The sequence below is a fragment of the Heloderma suspectum genome, chromosome Z (genome assembly GCF_057233095.1).
Source record: "Heloderma suspectum isolate Gila_16-S chromosome Z, 16-S_ref, whole genome shotgun sequence".
Classification (NCBI taxonomy): Eukaryota; Metazoa; Chordata; class Lepidosauria; order Squamata; family Helodermatidae; genus Heloderma; species Heloderma suspectum.
In genome coordinates, this window is record NC_139476.1 from 13,979,125 (window position 1) to 13,997,756 (window position 18,632).

The 18,632-nt window shown below is 46.4% G+C and overlaps 1 protein-coding gene across 1 annotated transcript in view; it reads left to right on the plus strand.

Annotated features, from left to right (window-relative positions):
- Positions 1-3,474: 3,474 nt before the first annotated feature.
- CERS1 (ceramide synthase 1) overlaps positions 3,475-18,632 on the plus strand; it is a 29,278-nt gene continuing 14,120 nt past the window's right edge. The window contains exon 1 of the mRNA XM_084826082.1: positions 3,475-3,953. Within this exon, the coding sequence (XP_084682208.1) occupies positions 3,726-3,953 (228 nt within the window). The 5' untranslated portion in view covers positions 3,475-3,725. The remainder of the gene's footprint in view (positions 3,954-18,632) is intronic.

Consider the following 18,632-nt stretch of genomic DNA (forward strand, 5'->3'; position numbering starts at 1 on the left):
CAACAGTCCAGACGTTTCTCCTGGTGTTCAGCCGGAATCTGGCTTCCTGTCACTTGAGCCCATTCTTCCATGTCCTGCACTCTGGGAGGATCGAGAAGAGATCCTGGCCTTCCTCTCTGTGACAATCCCACAGAGACTCCTTTGGAGTAAAAAGGTGAACAGTTTTCCTGGTTCCTAGTTGTTGTTGTTTTCCTGCAATTCCCAGCAATGGGGTTTCTTCTTAAGTCCTGAAAAGGGGAGGTCCCATTTAAAAGCGAGTTTGGCCTGTGAATATTCAGTGAGCACAAAACTCGACCAGGCAAGTTTTTAATGGTTGGGGATCTGTCCTTCATAGTGGCCTTTTTGATTGATCAGATCTGGCAGATTCTGGCCTGGGCACACCTACGATCAAAAGTCATCTTAACAGCCATATTCTCTCCACAGGGGATTCTGGGAACTGTAGTTCTGTACGATGGGGGATTAGGAAACTAAGTCCATCGGCAACTCATTTTTTAAAGCACAGCCTTCCCAGATGTGGTGCCCTCCAGCTGTGATGGACTTCAACTCCCAGCATCCCTCAGCCAGGAGTTACTGGCTGAGGTGCTTCGTAGGGACAAAGGGCTCTGCCAAAGCCTCTCTTTCTGTGAATGCTATGGGGTAGGAGGGGTGGAGGAGCTTTGCCAACCCCCCCCCCCAGCCCCACACAGGAGATAGGGTGGAAGAGCCCTTTGGGTCTTCCAAAGCTTCTCTTGTGATTCACAGAGGAAGGGGACAGAAGAGCCCTTCGCGTCTTCCAAAGCTGCTTTTGCTATTCACAGTGGAAGGGAGTGAAGGACTGGAAGAGTGCTTTGCTCCCCCCCACCCCGCCTGCCCATTTACTGCTGCCTCAACTTGGGGAGAGTTGGTTCACAGTGTTGGGGTGAAACGCTGCTAGGAGCCACACAGAAAGTGTCGAGGCACCAGATTTTACCCTGGGCTTTTCTCTGCTGGTGTTGTATCCAGCTCCTCACCGCCACCCCAGCCACATACACGCTCTTCATGCCTGAAAGTATCCTTCCTTTTTGAAACAAACTGAAGTCGGACAGATGGGCCCACAGTCTCCTTATGTGACGCTAAGTTTCTGACAAGCTGCCGTCCCACTGTTTTCGCCTCTCCACCACCTCCCTGCTTGTCTTTTTTCAGAATTGGTTTTGGACAGCGAGGTGGGAGGGGGCCGTGGGAACCCATTTCATTGCTCCCTTGTTGCTTTCAATCAAGGTTAGGGGAGAGGAGAGATGGGTTATGCATGTGTGGGGGGAGATTTAAATACACACACACACACCCCGTTGTAATGCCTTTGTATCTACTTCGCTTGCAACATTTCTGAATGGGCCCATTGTTGTGTCTGGCTTGTTCGGAAACGATGTGTGGGGACATGGGGGACTATTCTCAGTCGAGTCTGCTGGCAGGTCCTGATGGGGGAAATGAAAGTCTCCTTTGTCTGGCGGCCGGTGAGAGACCTAAAAGAGGAGGCCTGTGTATGTCTCAGTGCCTCCCGCCCCTGGTTGATGAGCTGCAAGGAATGAATAGACTTTTAAAGGCCCAAACAATGGTGACGGGCCGGTAGCAGTTCCTCCCCAGTCCCCTGCTGGATTGGTCAGAGAGGGAGGTCTGGTCTGGGCAAGAGGACCTGTTTTCTGGTTCTCTCTCTGCGCTTTTGAGTGCTGGAAAAGAAAATTCCCAAGGTGGCAGCCGGTTTATCCGCCCCTGCCTGCGAGGTTTATTTCGGCAGCTGCTTTCTGTATGGTTCGGGCCATGCGCAGAGCTGCTAGATAAATGCGTTTACAGCGCAACCCTAATTTATTTGTTTTTACATTGTTTTAATTAAGATTTTGTTTTTAATCTAGATTTATTGTTAGCTGCCTTGAGAGCTATTTTGTGACTGAAAGGCAGGATATAAATAAAATAAATCTCACCCACCCAGCTCCCAAGCCAACTTCACTTAGGGAACTTTTTTTCTTGATGGCCCTGAGGAAACCCCTTCCAGAGGTATACAGTACCACAAGCAGTACAAGTAGCCAAGAACCAACAGAGATGCCATTGTTTTTGTTGTGCGCCCCCCCCCCCCCCGAAAGCCTCCTGACTTGATAGTAGGAGATAACTGAGATGACAGAAGGAAAGACCTAAAACTGGAAGAGCCCCTGTGCTGGTATCAGACCAACAACTCTCCCAGCCAGCATCCTGTCCGCACGGTGGTCAACCAGATGGCCCAACAAGAAAGCCCACAAATAGCTGGGAGGGCAACAGCACCCTCTTGCCCATGCTCCCTGGCACTCCAAGGCAGCCTGCATCTAACCTTGGAGGCAATCAGGTGGGTGGCCATGTCCTGGAAATAGCTGATTTTGCTCTAAGACTTGCTGGGAAGACGATTGAGCGAATGCTAACCCACCTCTCTTAAAACAATATAGGATGTCTTATTATAAAATGCAAATGCCAAATGTTTAATGATAAATAATTAAGAGTATAAAAATGTAAACAAGTAAAAAAGTAGTAATTATATTAAAGGGAAGACAACGCAGAAACACAAACAGGTTCACAATGAATTCTGGGCAACTAGCATAAAAAATAATTGTCAAGATGACCTGGATGGTTTCCAAAGAGAAAGTGTTGAGTTAAAGCCCTGTCACTTGGGCCAAAGAACTGAGTAATGAACAGGTATGAGTATTATTCCAGGTCAAAATTGTAAAGTTTTTGCTTATCAATTAATGAGCAAAAATATTGTATAAAGTATACTCATCAAAAAACCTGATATACAGATGTCTAGAAAAAATTATAGAGGTATAATTGGCAAATTTTGAATAAGTTATTTTTTTTTAAGTATAATTCAGAATTGATTGTATCTAGTCTGAAAGGTGCACCTCTAAGTCTTTTTTGTACATTCTAATTTTTCAGGAATGTTTAATATCAGTAAGATAATTAAGACTGTGAACCCTAATTCGTGGGACAGTAGTAATTTCTACAAAAAAAAAGTATACATATGTGCTGATTTTAGAATGTCCTCATTAGAAGGTCACCGGGCCTGTGCACCTGTCTGATTAACCTATTCAGTGCTGAATAGTGAACGTGGTACTTCGAATGAGATCTCTCCTTTTTAAGCTACTAGTCCTGGTGGCTATATGCTACCTCCAGTATCAGAGGCAGTATGCCTCTGTACACGAGTTGCTGGGGAACATGGGCGGGAGGGCGCCGTTGTGATGCTCAGTTCCTCCCAAAGTCCCATGGGGCGGCGGGGAAGTTATCTGCAGGTCCCCGCGAGTAGCGGGGCCCAGGAGGCGCTTCCCAGCCAACACAGGAGCGAAAGGCAAGGAGTTGCCATCTTCCCGAAGGGGCCCTGATGTATCTATTATTTATTTGTGACGCTGAGTAGGCTGGGGATGCTGGGGTTTGTAGTCCACCCCGGCTTGGGAGACGGCTGCCCCGCGCGCCCGCTTTCCCCGCGCAGCCGGCCGCCTTGAGGGCAGCGGCGCAGGGGCCGCGCGATCCTCGCCACGTGGATCCGCCCGGGAGCAAGCGCAGCCGGCGCGCCGGCTGGCGGCCACCTGCGGGCATCCTCCAGCGGGCGCTTGGCGTCCCCGGGCCGCGCGCTTGCGCAGAGCGAGGCGGCGCGGGGGCGCGCGCGGCTCCAGCTGCAAACCGCTGGCGCGGGGCCGGCTAGGCGGCTGCGGCGGCGGCCACTGCAGCGCCTGCCCGCGCGCGCCGCGAAGGAGATGCAGCCGGCGGCGGCGGAGCCCATGCCGGGCTACGAGGAGCTGGTGCGGCGCGGCTACGGCAGCCTGGCCGAGGCGCTGCGGGGCTGCGGCGGCTGCGGCTGGGAGCTGTCCCGCCGGACGTGGTCCGAGAGCGCCCGGCTGGCCTGGAGCGAGCCGCTGCTCTGCCTGCTGTGCGCCGTCGGCTGGACCGTCGCCCGCCGCGCCGCCGCCCGCCGCCTCTTTCGGGTCAGTGGCAGAAGGCGGGGCGGGGCGGGGGGGAGGCCCTGGCCTCATCTCACCTGGAGGGGCTGCAGTCTGGATCCGCACTGCAAGGGGGCATCAAATTATTATTATTGTTGTTGTTGTTGTTGTTATAGCTTTGCGCTGCTTTTTTGCATGCCAAGGGGGCATAGGTGGTGTTGCATTGCAAGGCAGCATGGATTAATTATAACAATAATAAAGAATTATAAAGGAGCATAACATTGGTCACTGCTATGCATTGATTTGGGGGCATTTTTGCACTGCAAGAGGGCGTAACATTATTCATACAATATTATTTATAGTACTAAGGGAACATAAAATCGGTCATTGCTTTTTTTTCTTTTTTGCATTGGAAGGGGGCAAAGCATTATTCTTACGTTATTATTTATAACAATAATGGAGTACAAAATTGGCCATTTTTTTAACATTGTAAGGAAGCATAAAATTATTCATGTATTTACTATTATTTATATTAATATTAAAGGGGGTATAACATTGGTCATTGCTTTTTTTTTTTGCATTGCAAGGGGGTATAAAATGTTATTATATAACAAATCGTAAAAACGGGGTATGAAATTAGTTATTGCTTCACTTTGCATAGCTTTTTGGAGGGGTGTGTAGATTTGGCTGTGAATTCAGGGGGTGGGGGTAAAATTGGCCCTTGAATTGGAGGAGCGAAAAATCTAGCTTTGAATTGAAAGGGGGTATAATTGCTTATTCCGTGGTCTTTGTGGGTGGTCTGGTGTATTTCTATATGTGTGTGGGGGGGGGAGCTGGTTTGGGGAGGGGGGTTAGTCATTGTATTGCCTTTAGGGGGAAAGAATCTGGCCTTACATTGAAAGCCCCCCACCCCACCCCCCTATGCCATTTAACATCCACCCCAACAATAAGGAAAATTGGTCATGTCATTGCATTGCAGGAGGGTGGAATCTGGTGCGTATGTGTTTGCGTGTGAGAGAGCAACATCTTCTATTGAAGGGGGGCAGGGGATTGGTTATTGCCTCATATATGAAGTGGGTGGGGGGTGCTTCAAATCTGGACCTGCATTGCTTGGGCAGACAGATGAAGTGGGTCACAAGGAGAAGAATATGGCCGGGTGGGGCAGGGTGGGGGTGGGGTGCTTGCAGGGTGAGGAGGAAAGGCACTGGTCTTGGTGTGGGGAAGTAAAATTGGTCATTGCTTAGTAGGGGGTAAAATCTGGCACAGCACCACAACAGTGGGGGCGGGGGAGGGAATTGGACCCCTTCATGGGGGTATGTTAAATGGCCATGGTATTGCATTACATTATGTCGCATTGTCCGGTGTGTGGGGGGGTGACATTGGCTATTTACTTGCTGTTGCATGATGTTAAGGAGGAGCTTGGCCTTGAATTGTGTGAAAGATGCTGCAGGTTTGCATTCCTGCTGGGTAAAATCCGGTCTTATGTTGCTTTGTATCATAGAGATGAAAAAATGGCCTTGCATTACACTCGGGGGTGTTGAAAGAGGGCTTTGTTTCATTGCCCTGAAAGGGGTGGTGGCGGTGCATTGGAGTCTGCTGTTGTTTATGTGGTGTGTGGGGGGGAATAAAACATTGTAGAGTGGGTGGTCTATTTGGTTGAATTATGGAGTGGGGGATTTAATATAACAGCAGGTGTTTTGAGTTCACATCTAGAATTGTATTTTGTGTCCTGGAGGAGAAGTGTTGAGGGAAATCAATGTTGAAACAAGTCAAAACATATTGATATATTTCATTTATCTATCAGGGGTTTCCACCTGTTGTTTGGGTTGGTAGGCACATTTGGGATTTTGAAAGGGTTCCGTGGGCACTCTCACACTATGGCTGCTATGGCAGCGGCTGACCCATTCATAAAATGGCTGCCATGGGGGCACAGCCAGTCCCAAAACACTCATTTCCCAAAAGGCAAACGGGTGAGACTAAAAGAAAAGTAGCTTGCCCAAGAACCTAAGTGCCATGCAGAGGCTGGGGCTGAGCTACAAAACCCCTCTTTGGAACCCAAAGAAAGCTGGTACTGGAGGGGAGAAATTTGGTTTGAGGCAAGCCAGCCTTGGGTGGTTTTTTTAAATTTTTAAATTAAAATTAGTCTCAAGAAATAAAATTAAAATCAGGGGAGGCAGAGAGCTGTGTGGGTGCCAGATATATACTCATTTTTCATCCAGATTTCCTATTTTGGAAAAGAAAGAAAAAAAACAAACCCACATGACAAGCGGCTATTAGGAAATACTGACATCGCTAAGATACTCACAAAGTGGTTAAAATGCAGAATGGCACCTTGGAAATGACGGGACAACTGGTCAGAAGACGAGTTTGGCACATTGTTGTTTAAAAACAACACGCACCCACTCCAAGATATCTAACCCCGTTTGAAACAATATGTTTTCTTGCACCTTGCTCAAATGCCAAGAGGTGCTACACCTTGGCGGACTCCCTCGAGAGAGAGTTCTGCAATGTTGGTTCTATGGCTGAGAAGGCTTTGTAGCCAGTGCTAACCAGCTGGATTTCCAGCAGGTAGAACATGGAGCAGAGCCTACAAAGTTCACCTTGTTATTTATGTTTCTGCACCACCCAATAGCCAAAGCTATGCCCAGCAGCATACGTTTCTTTCTCTGTTATTTCTTGGCTATCTGGAGAAAAGATATTTCTCTCTTCCCCTTCCACTTCAGTTGTGTTGATTAGATTTTATTGAGCTGCTACGAGTCAGAATCTTACATCCCTTTCCGTGAGCCGTTTTTAAAGCCTTCTGGATCAGGGAGGTTTGAGGAAGGCTGAGGAATGAAACCCTCTGCAGAGGGAATGAACAAATAAAAATTACATTGGACAGGTTTGAACATAACCTCCCCCTTCCTCAAAAAATGAAACTTACAAAGTGAAACTTACTACTCCTTACTATCACCAGAGCACAAAACTGTTTCTTTTCCTACTTGCTTGTCAATTATTAAAGACTTGAGTTTTCCAGCTGCCAAGACAAAACCAAGATGTTTTAAGTTTCAAGTCCTCATGATTTTGTTCATTTATTTGGTTTTTATTTCTCCATTGCCTGCAGCTGTCCTACAGGCTGTTCCTTTCTCTTCTATATATGGGGGCTATGAATACGCTCTATCTGACATTTTAACTGGGATGGGGGGAGGACATAGTTCATAAAGGTGGGTGGGCCATGTATTTCTCAGGGAGCCAGCTAGTGGAGGGACCCTAAAAAATGGGCTCTTACAGCGCATGTCACTGTAGTGTCATCAGAGTGATGAAAAAGAGCTGGTGAGGAAGCCTCTGGAACTGATTGGCTAAAATTTCTCTGATGTCACAGAAGGGTGGAAGGAGTTGGAAGAGTCTCTGGCTGTAATTGAGTAGATTGCCCTTAACAGAGACAAGAGTAGGCAGGTCAGTAGGAAGATTATGGTGGCGTAAGAGGGTTGGCGGGGAGAGAACAGGCAAAGAAGAGGGAGGTTGTGAACCACCCAGAAAGCTTTGGCTATGGGGTGGTATAGAAATGAAAATAATAAATAAACAAACAAACAAAACATATAAGTTTGCACATTGATTTGGAACACCCGATACTGTGGTCTACAACAATTTGGGCCATAATACCCAGGGTAGGTATGCGACATATGGCCTAGTGGATTTATTTACACAGATGTAATAGAGATTTATCTACCATTGAGATGGGGGTAGACATCTTGCATAGCCATCCCCCTAGTGTTTGGGAGTGAGGAAAAGATTAGGTGTTTGTTTCGCTCTCAGACCTGTGGGCCCTTTTGAGTTTTGGCTTGAAACAATTTGGCACTTTTGAAATGTCTGGCCATGGTTTTGTAGTTCAGAAGTGATTTTTATCATAGCCTGCCTGCCTTTAGTGGTGGTGTGTCAATAATAAATCATCACAGTCAATAATAAATTAAGACAAGCAGAAATTTATCTCCTTGCTTCCAGCTATGCTCTTTTTTCATTTTAAAAACTGGAATCAAGTTTCTAGCTCTCATGGTAGGGCTGAATGTGCAAACAAGAATTCAGTAAGGGCTTGGAAATGGGATAACTAGAGGCAAAGAAGGATGGTGCTTTTGTACCTTTCCTAGGTGTGTGGAAGAGGGAAGTTTAGCAGGTTTTTCTCACCTCCGCATCCCAAAATTCCCTCTTATTGGCTGTAAAGTGCTGCCTCTTTGTTTCTTATCAAGCAGCATAAATGTTAAAATCCATTCTACATGACTATTAAACATACTGCAGCTTTCTCTTCAATTGCTGATCCTTTTGTAGATATTATTCCCCACTACCACCACTTGTTTTGAAATTCAGCTCTGCATGAGGACTAGGAACTTGCGTCCCCCTCCTTTAAAAAAAGAAGAAGAAGAAGAAGAGCATTGTGATTCTTCGCCTGTCCAAAGGGCTGCTGGAAAATCCCCCTCTGACCAGTTGAGGTTGCATTTGGGTTCTGTGTTGCTGGATTTATTGACTGCTCCTCTGTTGATTTGGGGGAAGTCACCTTCCGTGGTCCCTGCGGTTACTGTGTACGGTAGTAAGACAGGGCTTCTGAACAGAAAACTCTGATGGAGCTGCTTGCCTTCAATGCTCCCTTTCCCTCCTCCATCCTCTTAATGACTGAAAACAGCTTGCCGTTGCACAGCAAAGCTCAGAGATGCATCTGTCGGGATGCTATTTTTCCACACACACTCCTCCCCTTGCAAAGAAATAGTAGGTCAGCGTTACAGTGCAGGCGGGGCGTGAACCGCTCTCTGCGTAGCCTGCAGAGGAAGTCTGCGTCATGCCACAAGGACGGAGAGGTTGCGAGCAAACAGAAAAAGCTGAACCGTGTGGGTGCCCCAGGCATGACCCCTCCGTGTCAGCAAGGGAGATGTTTAAGCAGAAAGGCCTGCTTCCTGTCGCATCAGAGAGGCAGGCAAGGTGCGAAAAGATGCACTAGTCCTAAGAAGATGTGATAGTCCCTTATTTGGGGTTTCCTAGCTTTTGAACTCGATGGCCTTGTAGGCCCCTTCCAACCCTACTATTCTATGATTCTATGTGCCTCTCCCGAGACTTTGTTACTGGCAGGAAGAGCTTGAAACGAAAATAGGCTGGTCTTTTTCATCTTCTGGCCCTGCCCCTCTTGCCTTTAGTTCTGCCCACCACTGGAATGTGGCCCTCAAGATGAAAGAGGTACAACACCCCAATCTACCCTAGCGTTGTGCTGCCTGCAGTGGACAAAGCAGTTGCCCCTGAGAGACCCAGAAGCAGGACATGAGGGCAATGGCCATCCACTGCCATTTGTCCCCAAGCAGCTAGTCCTCAAGACATAGACTGCCCTTAAACATGGAGGTTTTATTTATTTTAAAAGGATTTCCAGAGTGGCTTTCACCCACCGAAATGGGTTCCAGAGCAGTATACGGACGCTAATGTGGCACGTACAAGATAATGAAAAGCACAATAAAGCAACCCACAGAAATGCGCTTTCTCAATGCGCTTCTCTTACCAAAGGTGCTTGGAAAGGAACCTTCTCTGACAATCTTACTGCATAGGCAGGTTGGTATGGGAGGGTGCATTTCCTTAAGGTATTCATTTTTAGCTGTCGTGTTTAAGAGCTGCTGCTAAACCGGTCTGCCTTGAATTTATCTTACCCTTCATAAGAACCCAAGAAGAATCCTGCTGGGTCGGACCAATGATTCCACCCTCCTCTTTCCATCTGTGGTCAGCCATTTGCCTCTGCAGAACCCCACAAATAGGCTGTCAACACAAGAATCCTGTCCTCTTGTTTGTCCCCAGGATATTTGTTTTATAATATATTTTGAGTGTGTGTGTTTTTTTAAAAAATCCCACATAGTGACCAAAATGAGTCCACAAAGTGGCTTGCAACCCCCTCCCCCAAATGTAACCACAGCATCAGTAAACCACCGTCAACTTGTGTTAAAGCAATCCATAAACCAGAGTCACATAAGTGTTTTGTGGCAGGCCATACCCACTCCCATAGCCATTTTATGAACAAGCAAACCCCCTCCCCCAAGGCAGCTATTTTGTGAGATCACCCATGACAAACTCCCAGAATTCCAAGGGTGCCCACCAGCCCCAGAAAGGTTGAGGACCCTTGGCTAGCCATGATTCAGACTCAGGATGCTGAGCCAGCAAAGAGAGTTCTTTATGTTGTTAATCTTTCTTGTCCTTGTTTTAGTAGAACTTAGACTCCTGGTTTGGCGGAACTTTCTTTGCCTTGTGGAGTTCTTCTGTGCAATCGTCTCTGTCCTGTCCCACAATCTGCTTCCAATGCCTCTGTGTGTGTGCGTGCGTGCACGCGCGCATGTGTGTAAAAGAAGATAAGGAGAGCCATGCTGGATCAGACCCAGGGTCCATTGAGTCCAGCATTCTGTTTGCACAGTGGCCAACCAGCTGCCTACAGGAAACCCACAAGCAGGGCATGAGTGCAACAGCACCCTCCTGCCCATGTTCCCCAGCAACTAGGGTACATAGGCATGCTGCCTCTGATACTGGAGGTAGCATAGAGCCATCGGGACTAGTAGCCACTGATAGCCTTCCCCTTCAGGAATTTGTTCAACCCTCTTTCAAAGCCGTCCAAAGTGGTGCCCATCACTACATCTTGTGGAAGTGAATTCCATAGTTTGTGCTGTGCATGCGTTTAGCGCAAAATTGGCATTCCCTGCCAGCCAGGCCACGGAGTTGATCCGGAGGGGGCTGAAACAGACCTTGCGCAGCTACAGCAGGGACCCCGCATCTTTATTGGCGAGGTGAGTGATCGGATCACCACACTCCATGGAAAAAACAAGCTGATAGCTCTTGGCTCCCCTGTGTCTGCAGGCAAAGGTGTGATAAAGCCAGCAACTGTAAAGTGAAGCCGAGTGGCGTTTCACACGTGCTCCGTGTGGCTCTGTTACAATCTGCCCCTAAGACAGCTGACATCCCCCAGGTGTGTTGGACTACAATCCCCAGCAGCTTCTGCCAGCTGTGCTAGGTTTTGGAAGGCTGCCTTTCAACTCTGCAGTCTGTATCTTCCATACGTTAGCAAGCAGTCCGTGTGTATGATACTAAGGAGAGTCACCCCCCAAAGTTCCGCCATTTTAAGCCTCACAGTTACATTGCTCATAAAAATAACACGAATAACTGGGAACTTGGCCTCTGTGATCTACCTGGAGAGGTCGACAGTTGGGCAGTATTTCAAACTGATCGGATTGAAAATGGCCACAGGTACGACAACTTTTTTAAAACACTGTAAATGGACACAGGTGCGCTTTTTACTTCGATTTGCAGGGCGGCGTATTATAGATTCCTTTCCAATTCTGGTGCATACTACTGATGTGCTATGTGTGTATGTGTGATGTATGTATCTAAAATACATGCGCACGCGCACACAAATATTATATTATGCACTATTTCTACTGGGACATTTTGCTACTCGTAAATGACAGACTTTCTGTGTCTCCCCCCAGTGTGTGGTTACCTGCATTACCAAAGAGCCGTGCTGGACCAGAGCAAAACGTCCATCTGTTTATTTATTAATTGCATTTCTATACTGCCCAGCAGCTGAAGCTCTGAGTGGTTCACAACAAGCTAGACTAGCATTCTCTTTTCACAGCAGCCAAACAGATGTCCATGGGGAGCCCATAAGCAGGACTTGGAGGTAGCTGCCATCTCCTACTGTGGCTCCTAAGAAACTCGTATCTGGAAGGTAGAGTGCCTCTGAAGCTGGAAGCTCCGTTTAACCATCCTAGACCACCTGCTTCTCCATCTAAACCAGTGGCCGTGGCCACATCTTGTTGCAGTGAGTTCCATAGTTCACTGATGCACTGTGTGAAGATGTCCTTCCTTCCTTCCTTCCTTTTATTATTTATTTATTTATTTATTTATTTGCTAACACTTATATCCCACCTTTTCTCCAAGGAGCCCCAGGTGCCGTACATAATCCTCCTCCTCTCTTTTTATCCTCACAACAACCCTTTGAGGTAGGTTAGGCCGCGAGTCAGTGACTGGCCCAAAGTCACCCAGTGAGCGTCATGGTCAAGTGGGGACTAGAACTCAGATCTCCCGAGCTCCAGACCAGCACTCTAACCACTACACCACACTGGCTCTTTTGTCTGTCCTGAATCTCCCGGCACTTAACTGTATGACCCACATGGAGTTTGGTGATTAAGTTATTATTCTCACCACACATAACTTTTTATACTTCTATCCTTCATCATTTTTCCCTGTAGGAAGACATGCTTGTATATTATTATAATATTAATTTGATTGATTATGGAATACTTTTATTATTTTAACAGTTTGAACACATACAAGTGACAGATGAATTCTAAATGCTTTGTATACCCTTTTAAATAAATTGAATGAAGCTTGCTGTAGTCCTGGCAGCAGCCCTATAAAAAATAGACGAAGTATGATTTATGCCCATGTTGCAGAAGGGAAAGACTGAGGCTGAAAGAGAGAGATGCTTGCCTTTACAGCCACCTAGCAAGCTCACTGCAGAGACAAGATTGGAACTGAGGACTTCTCAATCAGTAGCTCAGCCCCCTTGCTATTTCACAGAGTACCGCTGATGTACATGGTGCTTCTGTAACCCTGATCCCTGCCCCATGGGGTTTCCAAATCTATATTTCAGGTGTGGGGGAAACAGCTGGAGCAGATAGCTAATGCAGTGCCCATTTGTTGGCTCTAGGTTAGTTGTGGTTCACAGAAAACTAGATTTAGTGGTTAGCAGAAAACTAGATTTTGGCAGCATAGGATGAGTTTCAGTCGATCCTGAATTTGTCTTATGTTTATGGTTGATTGCTTAAGTTGTCTGTAGGTATATATTCTCTTTATGTATATTGACCGTGTGTTTTTATGTAAATGGCTTTTAACCTCTGTATACTGTATTTTAATGGTTATTAATCTCTGTAAACTGCCCAGAGAGCTTTGGCTATGGGGCAGTATAAAAACGTAATAAATAAATAAATGAAATGGGGCTTGTGAGAGGGAGCTTCAGGCAGAAGGGGCAGCCAGGGAGAGCGGGCGGAGTTGTTTAAGGGAGCAGATTTCTGGGGCTTTAGGAGGACGGGTCCAGCAAGGGAGAATAGGGTGGAGAGTGAGAGACTTTTGAGCATTTTGGGTGGTGGACTTGGAGGAATAAAGGCTGCAAGGAAATCTGTAGAGACCTTCTAGATAAGTGGAGATATACCTCAAGCTTGTAAATAAACCCACAAAAAGTTTCTAGTCCTCAAGAATGTTTACTAAGAGGAATTGTCCAAAGTGGAAGCTCAGAGAGGAGGCTACCCATGACTCGTCAGACAGTAGATGTTGCAATGGCAACAGAACAGGAAGGCTTCGGAGAATTGGGGGTGGGAGGAAGTGGGGGGGGCAGAGAGAGAAAGAAAACCAATTTCTTGCCTGTACATGAACTTTTGTTACTGTGCATGAGTGGTTCTTCCCACGCTGGCCTTTTTTCCCATCCCAAATTGCAAAATAAGCAAAACAAAACTTGATCTTCCCTGGGGAAGGCAGACTGTAGACTCGGTGTCAATAATTTCTCCTCGGGGCCCTGTTGTTTTTTTCATTTTTTCCCGTAAGTATAGGGTAGGTTGCATGAAATGGAATGACAGCAGAGGGTACCCCTGGCTGCCTGCCAGCAGCGGTTGCCATAGCAACAGCACAGGATGGCCTCTGTTGCCAGGGCAACTGGGACTGCAGTGGGAAAAGATGCTTTTGCTTTGCAAACAACTGCAAAATTTCAGACGTGGTGAGAATATCATTTTGAACTGGGAGGGTTGTAACACAAGCCAAATAATCAAAAAGAGGCAGCTTAATTACTAATGGTCAGGATGGCGGGATAAAGAAATCTATATGGATTTTTGAAAATATTAATTTGTGGGTTTCCCCCCTTCATTTCAGTGGAATCAGTCCTGCATTCCCTTGGTCCAGTATTTGGTTAACCTTGGTGCACAGTGCCGGTTGTTTTAGGCTTGCCTGCGTTAACTTGAAAATGTAATAGGCCGCAACACGATGTTTTTTTTAAAAAGTAAGGTGCAATCCTATACATGTTTAGACAGAAAAAAGTCCTACAGATCCCAGCATTCCCCAGCAGGCTGGCTGGGGAATGCTGGGAGTTGTAGGATGTTTTTCTGTCTAAACATGCATAGGATTGCACCCTCAGTTGATTAATCATAAGAGTTATCAGCTGCAGTCCTGAACCCACTGACATGGGAGTATGTCCCAATTAATTTAGTGGTGCTTGCTTGCTTCTGAGTAGACAAGCATAGGATTGGGCTGTTATAGTCCAATCTTCTATGTGTCTGCTCAGAAAGAAATCCCACTGAGTTCAGTGGGGCTTACTTCCAGGTAAGTAGGTTTAGGGTTGCAGGCTATTGATTGATAATTTATTTCATTCTCGGCATATGAGTAGAAAGAATTGAAAGATAAACATGATGCTGTATCTCCCTGGAAGGGATGTGAAAGGGGGTGAGGGAGGCATACCCTCATATATGAAGAACTAGCCAACGGACCTGGCTTTGCACAGATTGGAATAGCCCCTAGTTTGGTGCAGAGAAGCCTTCAAGCGAACATACACAGCTGTCTAAATTGGACAATTGTGCCCACCCTGTCTGAGTTAAGCCACTGGCACCCCTATGCACCCCTGAGGGAGGGTCTGTCTGCTCCATTCCCCTAACTGGACCTATAACTATAAGAGCCAGTGTAGTGTAGTGGTGAGAGTGACGGACTGGGAGCCGGGAGATCCGGGTTCTAGTCCCCACTTGGCCATGGAAGCTCACTGGGTGACTTTGGGCCAGTCACAGACTCTCAGCCCAACCTACCTCACAGGGTTGTTGTTGTGAGGATACAACGGTGAGGAGGAGGATAATGTAAGCCGCCTTGAGTTCCTTGCGAGAGGGAGAAAGGCGGGGTATAAATGCAATAAATAAATAAATAAATAAATAAATAAATAAATAAATAACTCTCTCCCTGGCATGCTAATACCCCCTGGCTTCAAACTGCAAAGACTGCAAAGCTATGTGCTGGCTAGGGAAGCTTGCCACCTAGTGACTGAAAATATGATTACAGATTTGAGCCACATGGACCAATTTAAAGGAATTAAAATCAATCATTGTGTTTTTAAAAACAAAGTAACCCCAACGTGCACACCCTGAGGGTCTCCTTAGTATGCATGCCAAGTTTCACATGTCTAGATTTCACGGTCTTGGTGCTACAGCTGGGATAGACAGACACACATCATTATAGGTTGAAATGCCTATCTCGGGGCTCATTTTACTTTTTGGAACTGCTTGCAATGAAAATGGTGTTGGCTTAAAAAAAAAAAAAAGTCTGCTCCCTGATTAATTGGGAGCAACTCTTTAGTTAAACACAAGGTGTTCTTTTTAAATCAATTCATCTTACCAATTAAGCTCTGCACCCTGAGTTTTTAGGACACAGTCTGTAGTGAACTACTTTTAATTTCAAAGGAGGAGATTTTGAGTTCGAGGGTGGGGGCTTTGCATGGAAATTGGCAAAGGTTAAAGAATATTTAACTTCAATCAAATGATGCCTTTAGCATGGGCATTAAGGAAGGAAATGAGTGTACGAGAGAACACGCAAAAAGGATACCTAACTCCGCAGTAATATTTGCAGGAAGAGTTCTCATTCTCTCTCCAAAGCCAAGCAGACACACCAAAACCCAGGCAAATTCCTTCTTTCCCCCTTTCTTTCATTTTATTTGTTATAAACAATTAGTTGATTAATGAGAACTTTATGTATTTATTTCATTTTATGAAAAAGCTCCCTCTTCTGCCCTTCAGCTATAGTTCCTGAGGCAGTTAATGAATATGATGCTCACAACAAAAACCACAAAACAAAGCTGAGGGAGAGAACTCAGACATGATCCATGTGCTGAGGAGGAATAGCACATTAATCGTTTCAGCGCATCTTATTTATTTGGCACATTGGGCACTTTTCAAGAGCTACATGGTCAAAATATGTTGTGGTCTCTGCCCACAAGGCGCTTACAGAAAAGGTTCTAGACAAAGAACTGCTTTGGCCCAAGTCTGCTTGGCTGTTCCTATGAAGACGAAAACAGTGACATTCTGGGATGTTTTCCAAGGAAACAGTTCGCAATGGTGAGGGTCAGCTCAGAGTGTACTGTTTCCTTTCCTGTTGCCAGATCTTCACCTCAAACCATAAGCTGCCCTTATGTTTCTGGGTTTCATCTTTTGGCTGCATGTTTGAGTAAGGAAATCGCGTATTGGAGTGAGCAGTGTGTAAATCCCTCTGCACTCTCCCCCGCCCCATTACAGTGCAAGCTTGTATGTGTTTACTCACAAGTAAGTCCCAAGTGTTCAAAGGAAGTTACTCCCAGGAAAGCATGCCCAAGATTGCACAGCTTTAATTACACACCGAACGTGTCACAAATAATGAGTTGTAGCCAATGTTAATCCTACAGCCAGATCCCATTTATTATTTTCATTTATTTATTATATTTTTAATTCTCCCAGTAACTGATGGTCTCCAGGCAACCGCCCAGAGAGCTTCGGCTATTGGGCAGTATAGAAATGAAATAAATAAATAAACAAACTTGCAAGCAGTTAAGAATAAAATACGATACAAATCGTTAAAAGCATAAAATACAATACAAAATGGCAAACAGTGCAATGATGTATAAATACGGTGTGTGTGTGTGTGTGTGTGTAAGTATATAGAACAGCCATACCATTTAAAAACAAGGTCTCTAAAAATCTAGGCCTGTTTACTCAGAAGTAAGCCGCACCCAGGATCCAGAGTTACTCCTGAGTAACTAAGCTTGCTGGTTGAGGAGTTACTGCTTCCATTTGCTCTTTTAATGTGCTCCTGTCTGGTTTTAATATCAGGTTTCTTTTTTTGTTAAGTTGTGTACACCGCCCTGGGAACCCCTGTGGATGAAGGGCAGTTTATATATTTTAGAAATAAATAAACAGCCCAGTCTGATCTCTGGCTGGTAATGACTCCCTTTTAACTGGAGATGCTGGGAAGTGAATCAGAGACTTTGAGCAATGCTATGGTGTTCCCCCAAATTAACATCAGGACCTGCCTTTTACCAGATCAGGTTATTTATCTATCTAGCCCAGTTTGCATTCAAGGGAGGTGGGTGGGGATGGTTGAGGTTGCTGTAGAGCTGGCCCTCTGGATCAGTATTTCCTAGGTTTCTGACATACCTATTTTTTCTGTCTAAACATGCACAGGATTGCAACTTACAGTTTGCAACTCAGAAGCAAGTACCATTATATACAGTGGGGGTAACTCCGCACGGTCTTGCAGACTTAGTTTAGCAAAGGCATATGCATATGAAATATTGTGGGCTGTTCCTTTTTCTACCCTGAATTTGCAGCATGATTTATTTATGTTGATAAATTGCATTTAGATCCCGCCTTTACTCCAGGGGGAGCGCGAAGCACCATCCATGGTTCTCCCTGATCCCATTTTCTTCTCCCAGCAACCCTGTGAGGTAGGTTAGGCTAAGAGCGTGAGTAACTTGCCCAGGTTTGCCCAGTGAGCATCGTGAAGCATGGCCAGAGAGCAAGGACTCGTGCAGAGAAGCAGCAGGCCAACCTCCTCGACATGCGAGTGGGCCTTTCACACCTGTGCCTCTGTGTGCAACTTGGATCTTTTGATCCCTCCCAATACCCCAGAAGGATCTGCCCTGAAAGGCAAAATCAAGACCCATGCACCATACAGAGAGACAGCCGGGCAACCTCCTCTGTTGGCTGGATAGTTTGGCCTTACCAGGGCCTTTAAACTGCTGTGTTTAGCTTATTTCTTATGGCACACTAGCCCTTGGGGCACACTGTAGCCTGTGGCTGTCTCAGTAAACCCAAAGAGCTGGCATGGAGTTTTCAACGTCCCAGCTGTGCACTGGTCACCCTCCGGCTGGAGCAGCTGCTGGGGTCTTAATATAGCATCCCAGAGGGGAGCCAGGCACAAAACCTGCTGAGCAGTCCCCTCAGTTCCACAGTCAGTTTTTTATTTCCCTCTCCTCAAGTTTCCCTCTACCCTTCCAGCCCTGGAAACTTTTCCCCTTCGGTCACGAAAGCCCCTTCCTGGAGATCAAATTTGCAAACAAGAACCCCGGGTGGTGAAGAATAGAGGATCCGTTTCAGCTTTCCTTAACTTCTAGGTGTGTTGGACTCCCATCTTCCCCAGGTCCCTTTCAATGGGAGTTGTAGTCCAACACATCTGGAGGGCACTAGGTTGGGGAGGGTTCATCTGTTCGATTCAGATGTTTGAAATTAGTATAAGAACATCAGAAGAGCCCTGCTGGATCAGACCCAGGGTCCATCCAGTCCAGCATTCTGTTCACACAGGGGCCAAATAGCTGTTGACGGGGAACCCACAAGCAGGACACAAGTGCAACAGCACCCTCCCGCCCATGTTCATAGAATCATATCATAGAATAGTAGGGCTGGAAGGGGCCTACAAGGCCATCAAGTCCAACCCCTGCTCAATGTAGGGATCCAAGTCAGAGCATCCCTGACAGATGGCTGTCCAGCCTCGTCTTGAAGGCCTCCAGTGTGGGAGAGCCCACCGCCTCCCCAGGTCATGGGTTCCATTGTCATATTGCTCTGACAGTCAGGAAGTTTTTCCTGAGGTTCAGCCAGAATCTGGCTTCCTGCAACTTGAGCCCATTCTTCCGTGTCCTGCACTCTGGGATGATCGAGAAGAGGTCCTGGCCTTCCTCTCTGTGAT